Source organism: Clarias gariepinus, chromosome 14 (assembly GCF_024256425.1).
Source record: "Clarias gariepinus isolate MV-2021 ecotype Netherlands chromosome 14, CGAR_prim_01v2, whole genome shotgun sequence".
NCBI lineage: Eukaryota > Metazoa > Chordata > Actinopteri > Siluriformes > Clariidae > Clarias > Clarias gariepinus.
The window spans coordinates 24,508,486-24,527,790 of record NC_071113.1 but is presented as its reverse complement, the minus strand read 5'-3'; the positions used below and the strand labels follow the sequence as shown (position 1 = coordinate 24,527,790).

The 19,305-nt window shown below is 40.5% G+C and overlaps 2 protein-coding genes across 3 annotated transcripts in view; one reads left to right on the top strand and one right to left on the bottom strand.

The window, feature by feature from the left end:
* Positions 1-6,243, bottom strand: part of LOC128540995 (inhibitory synaptic factor 2A) — a 38,046-nt gene extending 31,803 nt beyond the window's left edge. Inside the window, exon 1 of the mRNA XM_053511046.1 lies at positions 5,760-6,243. The gene's annotated coding sequence lies outside the window, so the exon portion shown is untranslated. The remainder of the gene's footprint in view (positions 1-5,759) is intronic.
* dock1 (dedicator of cytokinesis 1) overlaps positions 1-19,305 on the top strand; it is a 272,932-nt gene that overhangs the window by 162,460 nt on the left and 91,167 nt on the right. For both annotated transcript variants that reach the window (XM_053511045.1, XM_053511044.1), the window contains exon 28: positions 18,702-18,803. In XM_053511045.1, the coding sequence (XP_053367020.1) occupies positions 18,702-18,803 (102 nt within the window). The remainder of the gene's footprint in view (positions 1-18,701; positions 18,804-19,305) is intronic.

Sequence of the window (19,305 nt, the reverse complement as noted above, 5' to 3'; positions counted from 1 at the left end):
ATGCACCATGTTTCACAGCTTCCGGATGTCAGCTGGAAGGGTGGGTGTCCCGGCCCCAGTCAGACCAGCCCTAGCAAAGTCAGGAGACGGGTCGGGTTTTGACAGATAAGGTAAACATGGTTACAATATTTATGGTAACAGTTTTATGGTAACAATAACCCAACTCTACTAACAGGTGTTTTTTTTATGGTCACACAACTGTTTAGTCCCAATCTTGTGAGTTCTCATCAAATTGTGTGTATGTTGTTTTCAGTATTAAACATAAATGTTTGTCACTGTTGATATTGTACCATGCAAAAATAGCAAGTGTTTAAGTAGTTGCCAATCAATTATTATTATTATTATTATTATTTTTCCACCACATTTCTTCCACTAAGTTCCTTCCAGGTTTTGATAATGTGTTGCAGTAACTTCAAATCTCTTTGATTTTTGGCCAGGCAGTGTACAGTATATGCGTACCACATAAAACAAACCTAAAACCCGAAAGCTTTTTCCTATTCTAAGCCTTATTTTGTTATATTGATGTTTATTGAACAAGTCTCGCTTCTGGATGTGTATAGTGTGTATAATTCTGGACATTCCAGAAGCGGCACTAATCCAGCTTTAGCTCTGGCCTTTGCTGTGTTTATCTATTTCAATCTGGCAGTTCTCTTCTTTAAGTCTGATTAGTATGGCTTTCGAGACTGGCAGGCAGTCTAATAATGAGAATGTTTTTTTTTTTTTTTTTTATACGAAGTGACTGATGAGCGGATGGCTTTGATGTTTGTTTGCTAGCGTTATGTTCGTGCAGTATTAAATCCAGATTGGAGAAGTAGATTTTAAATTATTTACACTATACTGTAGAGAGGGAGTTCTGTGTTTGTGTTGTGTGTGTGTGTGGGTGTTGGACAGAGTAATAGTGATTGCTTTGGCTATCAGTGGAGCGTCCTCTAAGGCATTAGCACGTCAGTTAATCGCTCTCTAATGCTGGAAGATGCCTTGGTCTTTCCTAAAAGTACGCTTCAGATTCTTGGGCCTTTGCTGATTGATGTCCATTACACTCTGCACACTTGAGAAGCGTTCTGCATGTTATGATGTGTTCTTTTTCTTTTCTTCCATTAAAGGTAATCTGTCGATCCGGGACTCTTTTAAGGTAGAATTCTCTTGCGATCAGAGACATTTTCTCTCCGGGTGACCCCTATAGACCAGAGCATCATGCTTGATTAGCGATGCTTCTACAAACACATTGTGTGTGTGTCTTTGTGTGTGTATGTGTAATATTTGGTGCGGAGGGATAATAGTAGGTTATTGTGTGTGTGTGTGAGAGAGAGGGAGACTTTACGTGCTTTGCCTGGGATGCAGTGCTGATTGTTGAGGCATGTCACATGACCAGGGGCAGTATGCGATGCCGTGTCATTTGTGTCACATGAAACATCCACACACACAATTATACTATAAATGATTTCAGGGTCTGACCAGCACATTTTTATAATAAATGCATCAGAAACATGGCCATGGATCGGTTAGGGTGTTACAGTATCTAATGTCCTCTTGTTTAACCGATCTCTATCTACTGTAAGTCCGGAGAGGTGAAGTTGCCGTAATACTCTCTCCGTCTCTTTTTTCCCCCCTAGTATTCAATCACAAAGAAGATCCGAGTATTAAAGTATTTTTTTCCCCTCCCTCTTCTTATCAATTTTTTTTTCCGGATCATCTTTCCGTTCTCGCTCGTCTCCTATTCTGTACCTGAGCGGGCCTTGGTGTTACTCTCCCCCATTTCCCACTCTTTGATTCTCAGCTGCGTGGAAGTGAAATAAAATGTGTAGCAGGAGCGGCTCCCTGCAGCGCGCCTACTCCAGAATGCAGCCATTTCCTCCCCCTAACGAGAGCGAGGCCCGGATGAGCCGAGATAATGAGGGAGATGATGATGCTGATAAGTGAGACGTGCGCTAATGAAAGACAGAGGGATGTGGATTGACTGAGTGAAGTGTAGGAATGAAGATGTGCGGTGGTTTTTCACGACGGACCAGGTGTTGTGTTTGCCGAGGGAAGCAGACTAAAGAGCCAAATCCCCGCTGCAGTCTGATTAAACAAGTTCACCAGGAAGCACCGCAGTCTTCCAACTCGGAATAAGCTGTTTACTCGAGCAGGTGTAGATGACGCCGACGGAGCTCTTCAGTCTCGGGGAGTAAATCTGATAGAAAGGGTTTATGTGATGAGTGCAGGTGATAGGATAGACACTGCCTGTGGCTTTGGTTTAAGTTGTCACTTAGCAGAAAAGAGGTTAGTCTGGGATTGATTGGATTTGGAGTTGTGATCTTGACAGAGTCGCGAAGGAAATACTCTTCAGTCAAAGGCCCACTGAGCGCCTGAGTGGCACAGGAGGCAGAGATTTCTCTCCGGCTCAGGACGACATGCAGACATTGATCTCTCTCAGTAACACTAGCGTCATGGAGGGTGGGAGACAAGTGATGCTTGTGATGGTCCTTAGTCTCTAGTCTGACTCACGTCCTCACATCTCCTGTCCCTTTTTAAAGGTATCTGCATCTGTTCATCAGTCCTTCCGCTTTTTCATCCATCCATCCATCTTTCTATCAAAGGTATCTGGACCCATATATCTATTTTATCTATACATCTTTTTCCTCTTGCCTGCTTCCACACTTTGTTTCCCGCAAAACTATCTGAACACCCCATGTGTTCTTTCCTTCTTTCTTTCTTTTCATCCATTTGTTTTTTCTGCTTTTTGCTTTCCCACTGTTCCTCTCTTTTCTTTCTTTCTTTTCTCTTTAAAGGTATCCCTTTGCATCCATCTATCCATTTATCCTTTTTCTTTCTTTCTTGAGAAAGTGTACCTATCCGTCCTTTCAAATATCCATCCATCGTTTCACGATTTGTCCTTTCTCCTGCTTTTTTCATTCTTAGTTAATAGTATCCCCTCCATCATTCATCCATCTATCGCTTCCTTTCTTTTCTTCCATACCACATTTATCTTCTTATCGTCTTCATTTTTTATTCCTTTTTTTATTTATTAATTTCTAAGATATAGGATTCTCCATTCATCCATGTATGATGTTTTCAAAATGTGTGTGTGAAAGTCCCAAGAGATCAGCAGTTTCTGAAATACTCAAACCAGCAGTAGATGAGCAGTCAGTTCTTGAAGTTGATGTTTTGGAAGCGGGAAAAATCGCATAGGGACAGGAATCATTTTAAAAAGGACCAAATTGTGATGGCTAGACAACTGGATCAGGGCATTTTCAAAATGGCAGGTTTTGTTTGGTGCACTGGCTGGTATCTAACAAAATTATATCAAGCGACCATGTGTGATAAAACAATATGCCAATAGAGTCATGTGAGCACAGCGCTCATTGATGTGTGCGGAAGTTAAAGGCGAGCCCTACTGGTCTTATCTTACAAAAGAGCACAAATAGCTAAACAGTTAATGCTTGTTACGATTAAAAGATGTCAAAACAGACACTGGTTGGCTGGAGGATGGCAGAGTGAACTTGGAAGAGATGGGACCAGGATGGACTATGGCTTTGTAATTCACCAACACATAAACATAGTTGAATCAGCTGTGTTTTGAGCAGAAGAATCACTGTATTGGACACGGGCCTTCTGGGACTGGAGTTGAAGATCCATGCAAAATGTTCTGATGGGAAACATTGTGTCCTGGCATTTTCGTGGACAATTATATTGATACATGCTACCTAAGCATTGTTGTAGACCAAGTACACCCTTACTGGCAAAGGTGTTACCTACTGTATTGGTAGTATCCTCTTTCAGCAGGATATTGCACCCTGCCACACTGCAAAATTTTTCGTAAAATGGTTAGAGGAACTCCACAACCAACGAGTTTGAAGTGCTTATTTGGCCTTGAAATTCGCCTGATCGAGCATCCGTGGGAAGTGCTTCATAAGCAAATCTGATTCCTGTAGGCCCACCCTTGCATCGTACAGGACTTGCTGCTTATATCTTGGTGCACACATTCAGGTTTCTTTTGACGTCCGTGCCTCCATGGGTCAGAGCCGTTTTGGTGTCGCAAGAGGGGCGACCTACTGCACAGGTGGTTTTCATGTTCTGGCAGAGAGTATGCACTGCAGTACACTGGATTTGAGGTTTAAATATATACTTTTCCCACATGGATCTGTCTTATGGACGGTTAGGGTAATGCCTGGAACATTGGTCTTTTGCAGACACTATGTCGATCATCCGAGAAGAGAATAAAACCAGATGAACCGGTATGTTTTATTTCAAATCCACTGTGCTGCAGGTCAGAGCCGTATCCACACCTCCTGTGACTTTACGGATTGATCGGACATCACAGGTGATACAAATCCTGGCAGCACTAGATACCCTTTTGCCTTTCATATGTGTGTTTATATACACACAGACACACACATACGTACTGCAGAATGATTAGGTCTCAGGTGTGCTTAGGATCTCTTTAGTATTCTGTATACATCTCTGAGTCTCTTTAAAACTGTCAGAGAGAAGACAGAGGGAAAAAAGCCTCTTAATAAATAAACCCATTACCACATGAAAGCCAACATCTGCCTGGGGTGAACATATCAGTGGTGGGCGATGCCTGTGTACGCTTGTCTGTCTCGGTGCACGCGTGGGCGAGTGAGAGTGAGAGTCCTCAGCGTGGGAGCTGGAGAGGTTTCCTGCTCTTTTTTTTTTTTTTTCCTCTTACTGATGATAGTTTCACTTCGTGTGGGTGCTTGTGCTTCCTACATGCCACAAAGTGCCGTGCTCTCTCCATTCAAACGATGCTCTCTGTAATATACAATTCTCTTGGATTTTTTTTTTAATTTCCCTTTTTTTTCCACCTTTTTGGCTGTATTGTGTATCTCAGGGTGGGCATTACCTGGATTTACGAGGGTTAGAGGTCGAAATGGTGGAAGAGACGTGTGATGGGTGCAGTCCGCCGTGAATGAAGGACGAGAAAGAAATATAAAAACCTGTGTTTTTCTCAGTCACGTGTGCACATGCACTCCGTTATACTTTTTGTGGGTCGGCGTACAGCGTACACGTTAAAATCCTCGTTCCAGTAGAGACGAAACCGTGTCTGTTCAGAGGACGTTACATGACAGATTTGTTGCATTGCTCCTGTGCTCCATGGCAGCGAATTATTTCCAGATGGCTCTTCAGTTAAAGAGTCTTCATCGAGTCTACCCACAAAACGCATGCATACTGTACAGTATAAACCCCCTTAGCACGCTTTAGAGGTTTACTCTCTCTGCTGCAGAATGAATCTCTTGGTAACTATTTGTTTCTTTTTACTGTTAGGAATATCAGCATTGCTGGCGGAGGATGTGAACCGCATTTAAATGAGTCCCGGCCGTGTTGAGTGAAAAGCTGCAGTGCTTTTATACTTAAGTGCATCGATAATCCATTTAACAAACAGGTATATACTCATGAAGCAGGCATTCCTCCAGTCACAGACTTGAATATCGTCGTTCCATCATGATCGTGATCCTCCTCAGGGTCACGTTCTCTGGTTCTCCGGTGCACTTTTTTCCTCCGTTTACACGCTCTCATTAGCCAATTAGAAAATGAAAATGGTTTAATTAATAATGATGATAAAAAATAAAAAAAAACATCCACCTTTTAGATTTTATGACACGTATACTAAATTGCTTGGAGCAAACTTCAAAAATGAATATTTCCTGTTCGACTGAGAAGTCCTCCTAACAACGGAATGTGTAATGATTGAAAAAAATAATAAGATCGATATAGACTCAGTGATGCACATGAAAGATGAGGATTAAACAACTCACCTCCAGATGCGGGTCAGTGACGGAGCTGAGGTAGAGAGCGCCACTCTGGCCGGTGCATGTCCTCTCTCTCTCTCTCTCTTTCTCCCTCTCTTCCCCTGTCTCTCTCTGTCTTGCTCGAACTCTCTCAGTGCAGCAGGCTTCGGATAGACGGAGCACAAGAGGAGACGAGAAAGGGCAGACGAGCGCACGGGAGAGACAGAAGAGGGGCTGCCATGCTGCGAGTCGCGCAGAGGACGCACGCCGCTCGTTTGTCACTTCACCTCCTCCCTTACACATCCACAAAGACAGAGATTCCAAACACAGAGTAGTCTCCGACTCCAGTCTGATATGCCGTATGAGCCGTAGTCACTCACACATACACACACACACACACACACACACAAACAAACACTCAAGCCTTCACACTCACACCCGCGCACATTCGCCAAGGGGACACGATGCAGCGCGGAAGTCCCGCTCTTAGCGACGGCATGTTCTTCTTCTGGCTCCAGCGCCGCACTCTTCTGAGAGGCTGCGTGTGTGTGTGTGTGTTTGAGAGAGAGAGAGAGAGAGAGAGAGAGAGAGTGGGGGGTGTTTGAGCAAGCATGAGAGGAGGAGGAGGAGGGTGGGAGGATGTGGATGTGCATGTGGTTGTATTTTGGAGTGGAAGGATTTGTCCAGAAAGTCCAGCTTGTCGTGCTTTTACTATTTAACTTTAATGTGTAATACATTTCCTGTTTTTTTTTTGTTTGTTTTTTTATCTGCTCATGCAAATAAATTTACAAAGAAACTGGAATATGCAAACATCACATCTGATAAATCATTTAGAAAGTAAGAATTAAAACACTTATAGGAAGGTAGTCCCTGATAAGGAAGTGTGATACCACCTGATGTGAAGCATGATGTGTTTTATGTAATGTTTTATTACAGGCATGTACCAATTATTACAGTTATTATATACATTTAGCAATAATTTCCACTGACTCTGGAGACTCCTTCTAGAATTGTTGTTTTACAGTATCAACAATTACACTACTCTTTGTGTTAAACTCTAACACTAATGCACGTTTACTATTAAGGCAGAAGGTTTTCTTTTGCCTGCTTCACATCTAAAACACTGGCCTCCCAGGAACTCCTTTAATGTGTAGAAATGGCTTTGTAGTGAGATCATGGGATGTTGCAATAACTCCCAGCCGAGTTCCAGTAATGTCCAAGTGGTGTTGGTGAATGACTGTACAGTTCCCACAGGCATTTATTTAGCAAGTTGGTAACAAGTTCAACAAGTCAACTTTTAATCATCAGGCGTTCCACGCAGTCATTGGAACGACCGCAGTGCCACAGATCACCTCAGGCTGGGTCGTCAGTCATGGACGTACGGTCTTGTATAAAATGTTTGCACCAGTCAAACGTTTTATTAAATATTTTATTGAGTCATGTTTTTACACCTTCCTCACCCGAAATTTCATCACAAGTCTCGGTTTGACTTGAACGCCCTTTGTTTTAGAATTACAGTGCGTTAATATCAACATTTCATTGGAAAAAATTGTCAGGGCTGCTTGTAGAAAATTAAGTAAGGCTTCTTGTCAAATCCAATACATTTATATTGAGCCTATATGCCTTTTAGTTATTAAGTCGAATCTTTTTCACTTCTTTATTGCTGTTTTTTTCTCTTTTTTTATTTTCTTTGTTGCTTAAAAACGACCGGCCGTCATTTTTATTCCCACGTGGTGCATAAACACTCCGCTACAGACACCTGCCTCTGACATTGTCTGTTTCCTGCCTCTTCTTGCCCCCTCCCACACACACACACACACACACACACACACACACACACACACACACACACACACACACACACACACGCGCACATCAGCACAATCTGAGGGTTTAGTATACCAGTTTAACAGTTTAACACCTGGCTAAAGTAGCAGTAGAAATGATTTGTGCCGAGTCCGTATAAAGTTTGTGTTCGTGTGAATGCGAGTGTGTGCTTTCTGTATGCAGTTGTGGCGACGGCGCTAACGAGAGGCGAGAGATTCTGCTGAGAGCAGCCTGTCAGCAAAACTGCTGCTTTTCAGCACTGACAGTTTAACACTGATTTATTACCACATTTATATATATATATATATATATATATATATATATATATACTGCTATTATATTGCTTAACCACTGGTATACCTTGCTTTAGTTGCAGGTAGTTTACACCTTAGGGTCTGTTTAGACTGGAAACATTTTTATAAACTTTTGTTTTTTTATTGGTTAAATTCTTAATGCGAATTAACCAATTAAGGATTAATAATCAACATTCCTAATAGACTGTCAAAAATGTTGAAGAATCATATGCAGCTTTGCCGTTGAACATGTGAAGGGGTAGCTATGTTACTCAGGGGGAAAAAAATCATGATGTGACCATCACGTCAACTATTTTGTGTACATCATTTTAATTGATTTTTTTTTAATCCTACTCAAAATATTTACTTTGTAAAAAAGAATAATAATCGAGCAAAGCTTCAATGGTTTTTTTTTTTTTACTTTTATTCTTACTTCTTTTTGCTTCTTTTTTTTCTGCCCTTCGGTTTACAGTGCTTCAGTAACAGTGAAAGTTGTTTTTTTTTTTTTTTGTTTATTTACTTTTTTTTATTGATTGACTTATTTTTATACACGGCAACTGAGGAATTCCATTAATCATAATCATTACCAGAAAGTGACTTCAGACTTTCTCAGAAAAATTCTCTTAAATCCGCTCCCCAACCCTCTGCAGTAGCACCCTCTTCTTTCCAGGAAATCCCAAATCAGTTTTTTCAGAGAAACACAATGCAGGTTGAAAAATAGTTGTGCTTTACAAAATAAACTGTTTTTTTTTTTTTTTTAGTTTTTGTCTGGTGTGAAGAAGCAGAATAGTTTTGTACAGTTATAGTGTCTTTCTTCCTTTTGGCCAGGACATGCAGTGTAATGCCAGGGAAATTAGCTGAAGCGTGGGTGCAACACAGAAATCTGCCAAAATTGTGATGCAATGACACCTGTGGGTTTATTCGTCTCTCCATTTAGTGAAAGTGTGCACGAAAGAGCATCTTTTTTTTTTTTTTTTTTGGCAAGTCGTGTTACTCAACACAGACACACACCCTGCTGTGGTGTAGCACATACTGAATGTGGGCTATCAGGCTCCACATGGAAAGTGCACCAGAGCGTCACTGAACAGAGCTCACTGTGGCCTACAGCCAAGATTTATGTACGTCTTGGATGCTCATATTTCTGTAAGCATACAGTATGTGAGAGTTGAACTGCCAAACAGTGTGTAGATATTCATTGCTGTTTGCTCATCATCGTGTTAAGGGAATACTTCATGGTGATGCTTTCTCACTGTCGCCAAGAGCTTGAGAGTCCCAATCCGAGTCTTGCTTTCTAATGGAGGGAAATGAATACGTAGTGTTTGTTTTTTTTATCCTCGGGTATCCAGGTGAGGTTATCTGAAAGTTCTTCAGAGTGAAGGAATCTAATTGGATCAGTAGTGAAATGTATCCAAGTCTAATTGATATGACTCAACCTCCAGAGTGGTTTTCTTCGGGGTTTTTTCCCGTCCTTCAGATTTATCTCTAAGAAATGTGCCTATAACGTGAGCGACTGAGAAAACTCTTCTGATGTTGCTGTAGCTTACTGGATGGAAAAAAAATGATTTGTTCGGAATTGAGTTTTTCTCTTTATCATGCTTTGATATGATATGGCAAAAATGATCAGCAAAATGTACAACAAAGTTGTTGAGTTTTATTCCATTTCCCAGGCTTCCTGCAAAGATCATGTTAGCTAAATAACGAACAGGGTTAACTTGTGTAATTACTCTGCGGAGAGATGCTAGCTGGCTCACATTTCTTATTAATATTTTTTATCACATGCAGAAAGGAATATTACAATGTTTTAATCATTTAAATGCTTGAAATGTTTTGAATGGTAATTTGGAATTCCTGTTCGAATTCCTGTTCCTCGCACGATTTCGGTACCAGTGGAGTCTTAAAATCCATAGAATTCCTAAAAGTGCACGGGAATCTTAAACTCCTTGGAATGTTGCAATGTGAAATGGAATCTTAAAATCTTTTGAATCGGTCAATGTGGACTGAAATCTTAAAATCATGGAGTCTTTAAATGTGGAATAGAATAAAAAAGTGAATAAAAATAAAATGTTTAAGATTTAAAAGGGAAATGGAATTTCGAAATCCTTTGAGCTGTTAAAGCACCTAAAATCTTTTAAAGCTCGAAATCCTTAAATCTGACGTGAAATCCTCAAAAGATTGGAATCTTGCTTGGCATCTTACACTCCGGAGCAGAATTTTTGACATGCTCGTAATCATTAAATGCTGAACAGAATCTTTCAAGTGCTGGAAATTGCAAAATGCTTGATCCAAGTTTAGATAGGCTTTCTTAGTGCCTTCTTGTTTCTGGTTATCACACAAATACGACAGATACCGGAGCATTTGAGGTTTTTTTAAAAATTTATTTTATTCGTTCGTCACACCCGTTGTAAATTTGATTTCAGAGATTCCACCAGGACGGTTTCAATAATAAGTTACTCAGCCAGGTTGTGAATCTTTGTATTGTTTATCCAGCGATTTAGCTGACTGTAGGGGTATTCCTGTTTCTGGAACAATTGGCACTAACATGGGAAAGTCATTCCCATACGGGGAACTCGAAGAGAGGAGTCTTAATGGTGGAAGCTGTTACACCTTCTGCATTTCGTCATGATTTTTAATATAAGCACCTGATTAGGATGTGAGACAGAAAAGAAAGACGGCAGGTGTTTTGTGAGACGTCGAGCGCGGTGGCTCTGGCGCATTTCCAAGAAGCGTGGATTCCGTGTGTGTGTGTGTGTGTGTGTGTGTGTGTGTGTGTGCGCGTGCTTGTTGCAGTGCTGAGTCACTTTGTCCTCTCATCCCTTCGCCTGAAAGTGCTGAGTCAGAATGCAAAATGACATCAACTCTGTCCTTACCATGCACACACACACACACACTGGCACTCACGTACCCTGCAGAATTGTCCCCAGAGCTGTTGCATACATTGCCCTTTAGCTTCATCCTTCATTCATGCGTGTCCTTGTAATTACAAGCTTAAACTAATGTGTCTAATGTGTAAAATACTGTGCTGTGCGGACCGCGGCAGATTCAGACGTCTTTTTCAGAACAGCACGTACCCTGACTAGTCTGGCATGTTATATATTGTGACAGTCTTGGAAGGGCTATTTATTTCACTCTGAGTGAGTTCAGTCAGTGGACATGCAGCGTGTGGCGGGTTTTCAAAGCGGAATTTCTGATCTCGCGTTAGACGAGCTCCGGACACAACAAGGTTGTTACACTCAGTGAAAACCGTCTAATAATGCAGTCTGTATCGTTACTCCTACTGTATGAAAGCCTTGTTTTCCTCTTGTTTAAATCAGATGGCTATGGGTATGTTTGTCTGCAACTTAGGGGTGATTCTAGTCATCCAGGTTTGTGTTAATGATGAAGATTCTGCGATTGTGTCCTTGCAGTAATATAATTAAAGGAGCGTATGAGTACATGTCATAACATTCGTATATTAGATATAAAAGGCCTGTGATGGTTTTGCAATTTTCCTTTTTCCCCCCTGTATAAATAAAGATGGATACAAGAATAATCTTTTTATTTATTTATTTATTTATTTATTTATTAAAAAACAATTTTATATAGCTGTACATAATTTTCTAAGCTGTAGATGACATTAGTCTTTCCATGTTCGTTAAGTGCATAAGGATGGACTCATCAGCTGTATATATAGATAAAAAAAAAACTCGTGGCTCTCCGTCTCGACGCAGTCAGGGATTCCCAAACAAGAAGGAGCTTTTTTATTTATTTATTTATTTATTTATTTATTTATAACCTATTTCCGTAGGAGCACATAGTTACCATGGAGATGTGCTTGGATGTACAATGCTGATTAAGTGATGCGATGGTACTAGAGAGGATGCGTGTGCCCTTTTCCACCCGCCTCTCTCCAGATTTCACTGACAGAAATGCTGGCATCCGAAAGAGACAGGAAAATATTGCCTTACTAATAGCGGTGGCAGACTTTCACATGTCTGTTCACACACTCCCACATTCAGACACAAAGTGATTAATCTTTCTAGTATGCTTTCTTTCTCTCTCTCTCTCTCTTTCTCTTACACACACACACACACACACACACACACACACTCACACACTGATCAATGTGATTTTGCTCTCTCCTTTTTTTTTTTTTTTTTCCAATCGAAGAATTTCATTAATCATTGCGTCTTTAAATAGATTTCAAGCAATATTTTAAGTCTGCAGTTTTTGGTTGGCAGTGTGACAAAGCTCCATGTCCTAGATTAGCATGCTAGTATTTAAAATTTTTAAAAGTTTAAAATATAGTCCGAGGCAAATGTAAAGGATTGGGAAGAGGTATAAAAGAATGTATTAGTTGAGATGACTGTAGTAGTGTATAGTGTAAAGCCAGCATGTGGATAAAGAAATAGCAGTAGGCTAAAGGGTTAAATAGAAGGAGGGTTATGTGTGCTAACGTCGTGCTTAATATCAGAACGGCAGTAATGCGGTCGAGTGTGATATTGCTTTTATTAAACACTTCTACAAAGACTGTTCTCAACGGGTTATGATTTGTTTGTCTTTATTTTGTAACACTTATCTTTCTGCGATTCGTGGAACTAGCGTCGAGCTGGCGACTGACAGCTAATGACCGACAGTCAGTATAGTTTAGAGCAGTGAAAGTAGGTTTAAGTTTGTACCGATCCTATGTACAGTAGGCACAATGTTAGGAGAATAAATCCTGAGAAATATACAAGATTTTTTTTTTCTTTTTACAAGAAAATTTCCGCTTTAGCGTTTAGCTAACTATCTGTTTTGGGGTTTAGCCCGAAATATGGACAGAGGCGGCTCAGTGATTAAGGCGTTGGACTACAGTTCGGACGGTACCCAGGTTCAAACCCCACCACCACCACCACCATAAAGTTGCCATTGTAGGGCCCTTAAGCAAGGCCCTTAACCCTTACCTGCTCAGATGTGTGATGAGCCGGTCTGGATAATGTAAATACCGTAAAATTTAAAGCTAGTGTGCTGTGTACAGTTTGCTACTAAAATGCCGTACTGGTTTATGATGACACTGGATTTTAATGAGGTGGATAAATGTTCTGTAAGCGTAAGGCGACTACAAGTTACTTGGAAGAAGTTGTACAGTGTTAAGCATGGTTATTAATAGTGTATAAATCAAGTATATAAATGCGTCAGGATAATTGAGTATAGTGTTTAGTGGCTATAAAAATGAGGTTAATCGAGTATTGTACTCAGTGAGTTTAAGGCATAGGTGTGTGGTAGTATAGTCTTCAGTCAGTGTAAGGGATGGAGATGATGGATTGTAGGCTTCTGGGAAATAATAGAACTGGATATAGGAGTACAGTGTTCATTAAGTATAAGGCAGCCGTTCTTAACCTTGGTCTTGGAGGACCGTCTTGCCTGCACAGTTTAGTGTTTTCTCAGCTCCCACCACACCTGATCCAACTAATCAGCCAATTAACAACTATTCTTGAAACTCAGTGGGTTGCGACGGAGCAGGGAAAACATGTGGAGGACGGGGAGTCCTCCAGGGCCAGGATTGAGAAACACTGGTATGAGGGATATAAATAAGATTATAACATTTCCAGTGTGTATAAAGGATGAGTGGATGGGATCATTGTGTTTTGTAATTATAATAGATTTGCATAATATTGTGTTGAGCATGAGTGTAGGAGATACGGCGTGTCATAGGTGTTTCATGAGTACAAGGGGTGATAATGGACAAGGATAAGGGGGTACAGTTTAAGAGTGTAAGAAAGGAGAAAAAGGATTCGGGTGAAAAGGGATACGAAAGGAAAGAGTTTAAGGGATTATTATAAGATATCCGAGTGCTTGATGGTGGGGGGGTTAAGGTATGAAGGTGAGGTCAAGTAGTGTTTAGTCATTATAAAGAATGAGGATTGAAGAATATAGCGTTTAATGAGTATAAGGGATGATAAGAGGGTAGGAAAAGGGATGGGTACAGTGGAAGGGTGTAGAGTTTAATAATTTGAAAGGAGAGTAGAATATTAGGGGACGAGGTTAAGGGGGGTGGTATGGTGTTTTATGAGTGTAAGGGGAAATAGTGCTCGGTAGGTTTGAGTTTGAAAAGGATAAGGAAGTTCAGTGAGTTTAGGGAATCATTTTTATTAAGGTACACTAGTAGAGAGCTTGAGTGTAAGGTATGAAGATGAGGTCATGTTCAATTCAGTTTTATTTATACTGTATAGCGCTTTTAGCAATGGTTATTGTCTTAAAGCACCTTCACAAAGCAGCTTCAGTGTTAAGTGTTTATAAGCAATAGGAATAAGGGAGGATAAGGCGGTATAGTGTTTAGTAATTAGACAGCAGTATAAAGTTAAAGGGGTATAGTGTTTTGGGTTTTTTTTATTTTATGAGTGTAAAGTATGGGAATAAGGAAGTGTAGTGTCCAGTGAGTGTAAAGTATAATATAGTGTACAGTGATTATAAAAGATTTGGATAAGGCAGTATACTGTTTCATCGATTATAAGGGAAGTGTCGTGTGTTTGTGTTGCCCGTATTGGTTGGTGTAATGTGTTGAGTCTATGGATCGTGCGAGTGCTTGTGTCAGCATAAATACTCATCCCAGGCCTTCAGATCACCTATCTGATAAAGAAGCGTCCTGAATCTCAACTTCCCCCCCTCTCCCTGCTCCACCCCCCTTCAATTTAATTCCTCTTTTGTTTTTGCTAAGAGCCCTCGCACCGAGCTCATTTGTTTTTGTCTGTCAGATAAAGAGCCAGATAATTACAGTCAGTTTGTTTTCTTTGCCTGGGCTAGCCAGCTAATGATATCGGTGATATACAGTGTCCCAATTTAGAGCACGTCTTCAACATTAATTTGAACAGAAATGATACCTAATTGGTAGGTAAATTGTAAAAGCATATACGTAATAAAATAATAGCATAAATGTTCTCTTGTGATGTATTAATCATTTATTGTTACACAGAGTGTATGAATATCATTGCATCACTAATGTGCGTTTGAACCTGGCAGAAATGTCTTTGTTGATTTTAATTATAAAAATAAATAAAAAAGGGGAATACAGGATACATTATCAGAAGGCACATGATGCGGTCAAAAGTATGTGGACACCTAGAGACACTAAATTTTTTTTTTAATGCTTTTTCCATCCCATCTGGTCTCCTTTTTCGTATTGAGATTACAACTTTCACTTTTTCTTATGAATGATTTTTGTTTCGGATTTTGGAGCATTCAGTGGAGATGAGGTCAGAGATCTTCTAGGCAAACTTTGGCGCACTATGTCTCCATAGATTGATAAAAGGCTTGAACGTTTTAGTTCCATTTAAATTTACATTCTATACATTTCCTATACAGTGCTCCCCACTTTAAGGCACCAGGTCTGGGAACAACCATATATGGGCGTAATGGTCAGGTGTATTAATCGCTTGTCTTTATCTCTAAACTGTGGGAGTTCCCACTCCCAGTGGTACGAACAAGCAGCCACCAGAAATCACTTGCTCTCTTTTAGGTGTTCAATCATGTAATGCTCCGGGAGACGCTATTCATATCAGCATTTTATGTTGGCAATAAAATTGCCAAGTCTGGTATTTAATCTGTTTAGTTGGATATTTTATAGATTCTGTTCCAGCCATAAAACCATGCCAACTGTCCATTTTGTATTTAAGATTTAGCCTTTTTTTTTTGGTTCAGGTAGTTGGTTCAGTTTTATTTACATTCGCTTGAGGTAGACTGGTTAAATTGGAAAAACGATAAGCCACATTTACATTTTAAGGCTCGGCAAAAAAAGACCATTTTGGCAGGGCATTTGCACCAAGCGGGAGGTCTCTGCAGGTGGTTAAGTCATACGGTTCCACTCGAACCAGCTGGTGCTTTCATTTCCAAGCATAAAAAAATTAGCCTACGTCAGCTGGGAAATAAAACCCAAAACATTATAATTTTTTTTTTCCTTTCTCCTTGGCATCTGACCACTATTAAACCATCTAGTACTGCATCGTGTCTGGTCATCCACGTGGTCTTTTATAAAGTCCTGAAATATGACTGAAATACTCAGGCGTGCAATCTGGTGCTTAAGTGTGGTAGTGGGGGCATTGAAGGTTGGGGTACAGGTCCAGATTGGTTGCAGCAGGCGCATTGGAAGCGGAGGCGTCAGGGTGCACTTGAGGGCATGTGGCAGGCAGCTTCCTTCTTGGCGAATTTGGACCTGAGTTCACGTAGTCTGTCGAAACAAGGAACGTGCAGATCTGGAGGCTCTTTTTGTCACAATTTCTAAAATGCTAGTTATATGTGTGTGTTTGTAGAGCTCGTACATCCATTGGTTCAGATCTCACCGACAGACCTGTATGTCTTGAGTTCTCCCTGTGCTTTTGGGATTTCTCTAGGTTTCCCCCCAAAAAAGACGAGCTGTGATGGTTGATTGATTTACATTTCCAAATTACCTGTAATACAGTATTTGTGTGTGACAAGCTGTAAAGATGGATGCTCCAGGTAGTTATGGAGGACTTAACAACAAAAAGCTTGATAAATTAGATCCACCATAATGCACTATATCCCCTTATTAACAGTGGACCAAATGCTGAGATTTCCACAGCACATACGCTTAGTTATAGCCAGCCTTGTTCTCACCTTCCTAAACAAACTACACGTAAGTAGAGAACCCACTAGTGTGCGATTTAAACAGAGTAAATGTTGCATATGGGAAATCTCCCAGGCTCCAAGTCCAGTTCTGCTGAACTACAGTACACTGTGCATCAGCTCTCTCCTCTGCATACAAAGAAGGATTCAATTTTTTTAAGTCATAGCGCATGCAGTGTGTGCGCGTGTACGTTTGACCTTGACATGCGGTCGTCTGCATATTCAGTGCATTTGCATTTTTACAAAGAGCAAAACGGAACAACACTTTTATAGTAGATGCCAGCTGTTTGTGAGAGGAGAAGGCAGGAATGTCCTCATGTTTTGCATTCACTCAGCTATGTAGGGCATTCCTAATTATCATTGCAGGATTCACTCACAAACGGAACAAAAGCGGAACAATTCAGGAAGAACCGTGAACAAAAAAATAACAACCATGTCAGTTATAATGCTCAGGGTTTACAGATCTAGCTGTCAACATCTGAAAGCCTCTTTGCCTCTCTGGAGTGTTGTGTCACCTTTTGTATGCGGTGTTACTGCCAGAAATACAGCAGATGAGACACAGATGAGCACCATGGGGGTGTTATGTAAAAGGGAGAAAAAAAAGTTGATGACATTAAGAGAGAGTGAAAAGCTGCACTGCAAAATTTCAACCTTGCATTTAACAATGAGTATAATGTTACCATAGACGGTTTTATTTTATGAGGCATGTTCAAGTCAAACCAGGACTTTTGTTTGAGCAGAATTAGTGGACATGGGTATGAGAGTCAAAAGAGATTTATTTCTCTAAGTATTTCCCTGCTACACTAATGCTGCAGTGTTTCACGGTGAAAACTTTTCCCGGGTGTTCCAGATCCATGGTCTGACTGCCTGGCCCCCCAGGAACTCCCCTAGGACTGAATGTGGCATCGACTTTCTGTAATGGGCCAGCGGTACAGTGGGAAGTATGATATTGCGTCCTATATCAGACTTGGACATGAAGCATGCAGTCCGATCATGGCTCCGGCATACTGAGTAATCTTTTTTCCTTGATGGCACTAGAATGAAACGCTGGGATGAGTGCATTAATGTAGCAGGGAATTATATATAGAAATAAAGGGAGTTTTTTTACTTTTAAACCTGTGTTCTTACTTTGTGGCATCAAAAGTCTCAGTTTGACTTGAACGTTCCTGATATTTAATTTTATTCCATGCCGTACCAGCCTACCCATCCACCGATCCATCTATTCATCCCCAAATTATGCATCCATTCATCCATCCATCCATCCCCCGGTCATTTATCTATTTATATGTAAATCCCTCAATCTTAATATTTGTTGTATCTTTTTACCAATTACTGTCTCAATCCTGGGTCCATGTGTCACAGTGGAGACATGCTGTGATGGCATGCCTTTATTCACACTGTTCATAATAGAGTAGCCATTATTACAGGCAATTCTTCCACTCCGTTTTTGATTTTCATGCTGCTTCATGTGCTGATTGGTCTCCTGTTAATAGCGTGTAATATCAACAACTTCCCACTTTAATATTTGGGAAAGGACTTTTGTTGTTGTTGTTTTTAAATCTGGAACAGCCTCCTGCTTTAATTAAACACAGTACAGGATGTTCTAGACTCCTCCCTACCATTTTGATTGGATTTTTTGAGTTTATTCGTAAAAATACAGGTATTCTTTCATTAAGCTGGGTGTAAAGAAACTTTATCCTGTGCAATTCTATCTGTTCTTTATAGCAGAAGTGTAGTAGCGGTTGCCATGGGCATTTTCCTTCCTCCGCTCATTAGTCGCCTCACTGAACTAGTATGTGGAGATAATTGTGAATGCTGAAAAGTTATATAAACCCGGTGTGCCGTTTCCTGTATTTGTTTAGTCTCACATTAATACTATCGCTTTTACTGTCCCAAGCGAATCCAAGTCCTCTTTCCACCCAGAAAGCCGTTCAGCAGCACTGATGAAAGAACAGCATTATCGCTGCTCCGAGACACAAAAATCAAACAATCATTATGTTCGGATCAGTGGGTCCGATGCTCAGGAATACAAAATACTCAGGAATAAGAAGTCGTAGACTTTTATAGATTTGTTGTTGCTAGGGTTATCGTACACTGTACAGATTGATGAGCATCGGGCCAGATTGTGGCCGTGACTGACAGCGCTTTATATGTGGTAGCGTATTGCTTGTGCCAGCACTTTCTTCCACCTATTAATGAGCCTGCTTTCTCTCTTTCTCCATCCACCTGTGTCTCTCCCTTCCTTTCTCTACAGGGCAGTTTTGTGGCGGGTATGACGGCCACGCTCCGACAGATGGACGACTATCACTACACTCACCTGATCAACACGTTCGGCAAGATGAGGACAGACGTAGTGGTGAGTGTCGTTTTCTTTCTTGATGTTTGACCACTAAATCCTCAGCTCCGTTGGATCTAGGGCAGTGTTTGTGTGTGTAGTGTATATATATATATATATACACAGTGGTACCTTGGCATACAAATTTAATCCGCTCCGGAGGTGAATTCTTGGAGTAAAATTTCATATTGCTAAACTCATTTTCCCATAGGAAATAATGTAAATGCAGATAATCCGTTCTACCAACCCAGAAGTATTGCTAATTTCCAACACTATAATTACATTTTTGTATATAAAACAATCAAAACATTTAGAAAATTCATGTAATTCAAGTAAAATATGAAATAAATTGACATTTAAACCTCGTTTCAAAAAGCAAAACTGAAAGTGGCTTAGTTTTCTCCTTGCTAGCGGCTCTGCTAACATTCTTAGGACCCAAGCTTCTATGTCTTCACTAAATCTTGCACAAAAAAAAGTAATCTCGCTTTGCTTGGCTTTCCATTGACGCAAACAAGTTTTGATT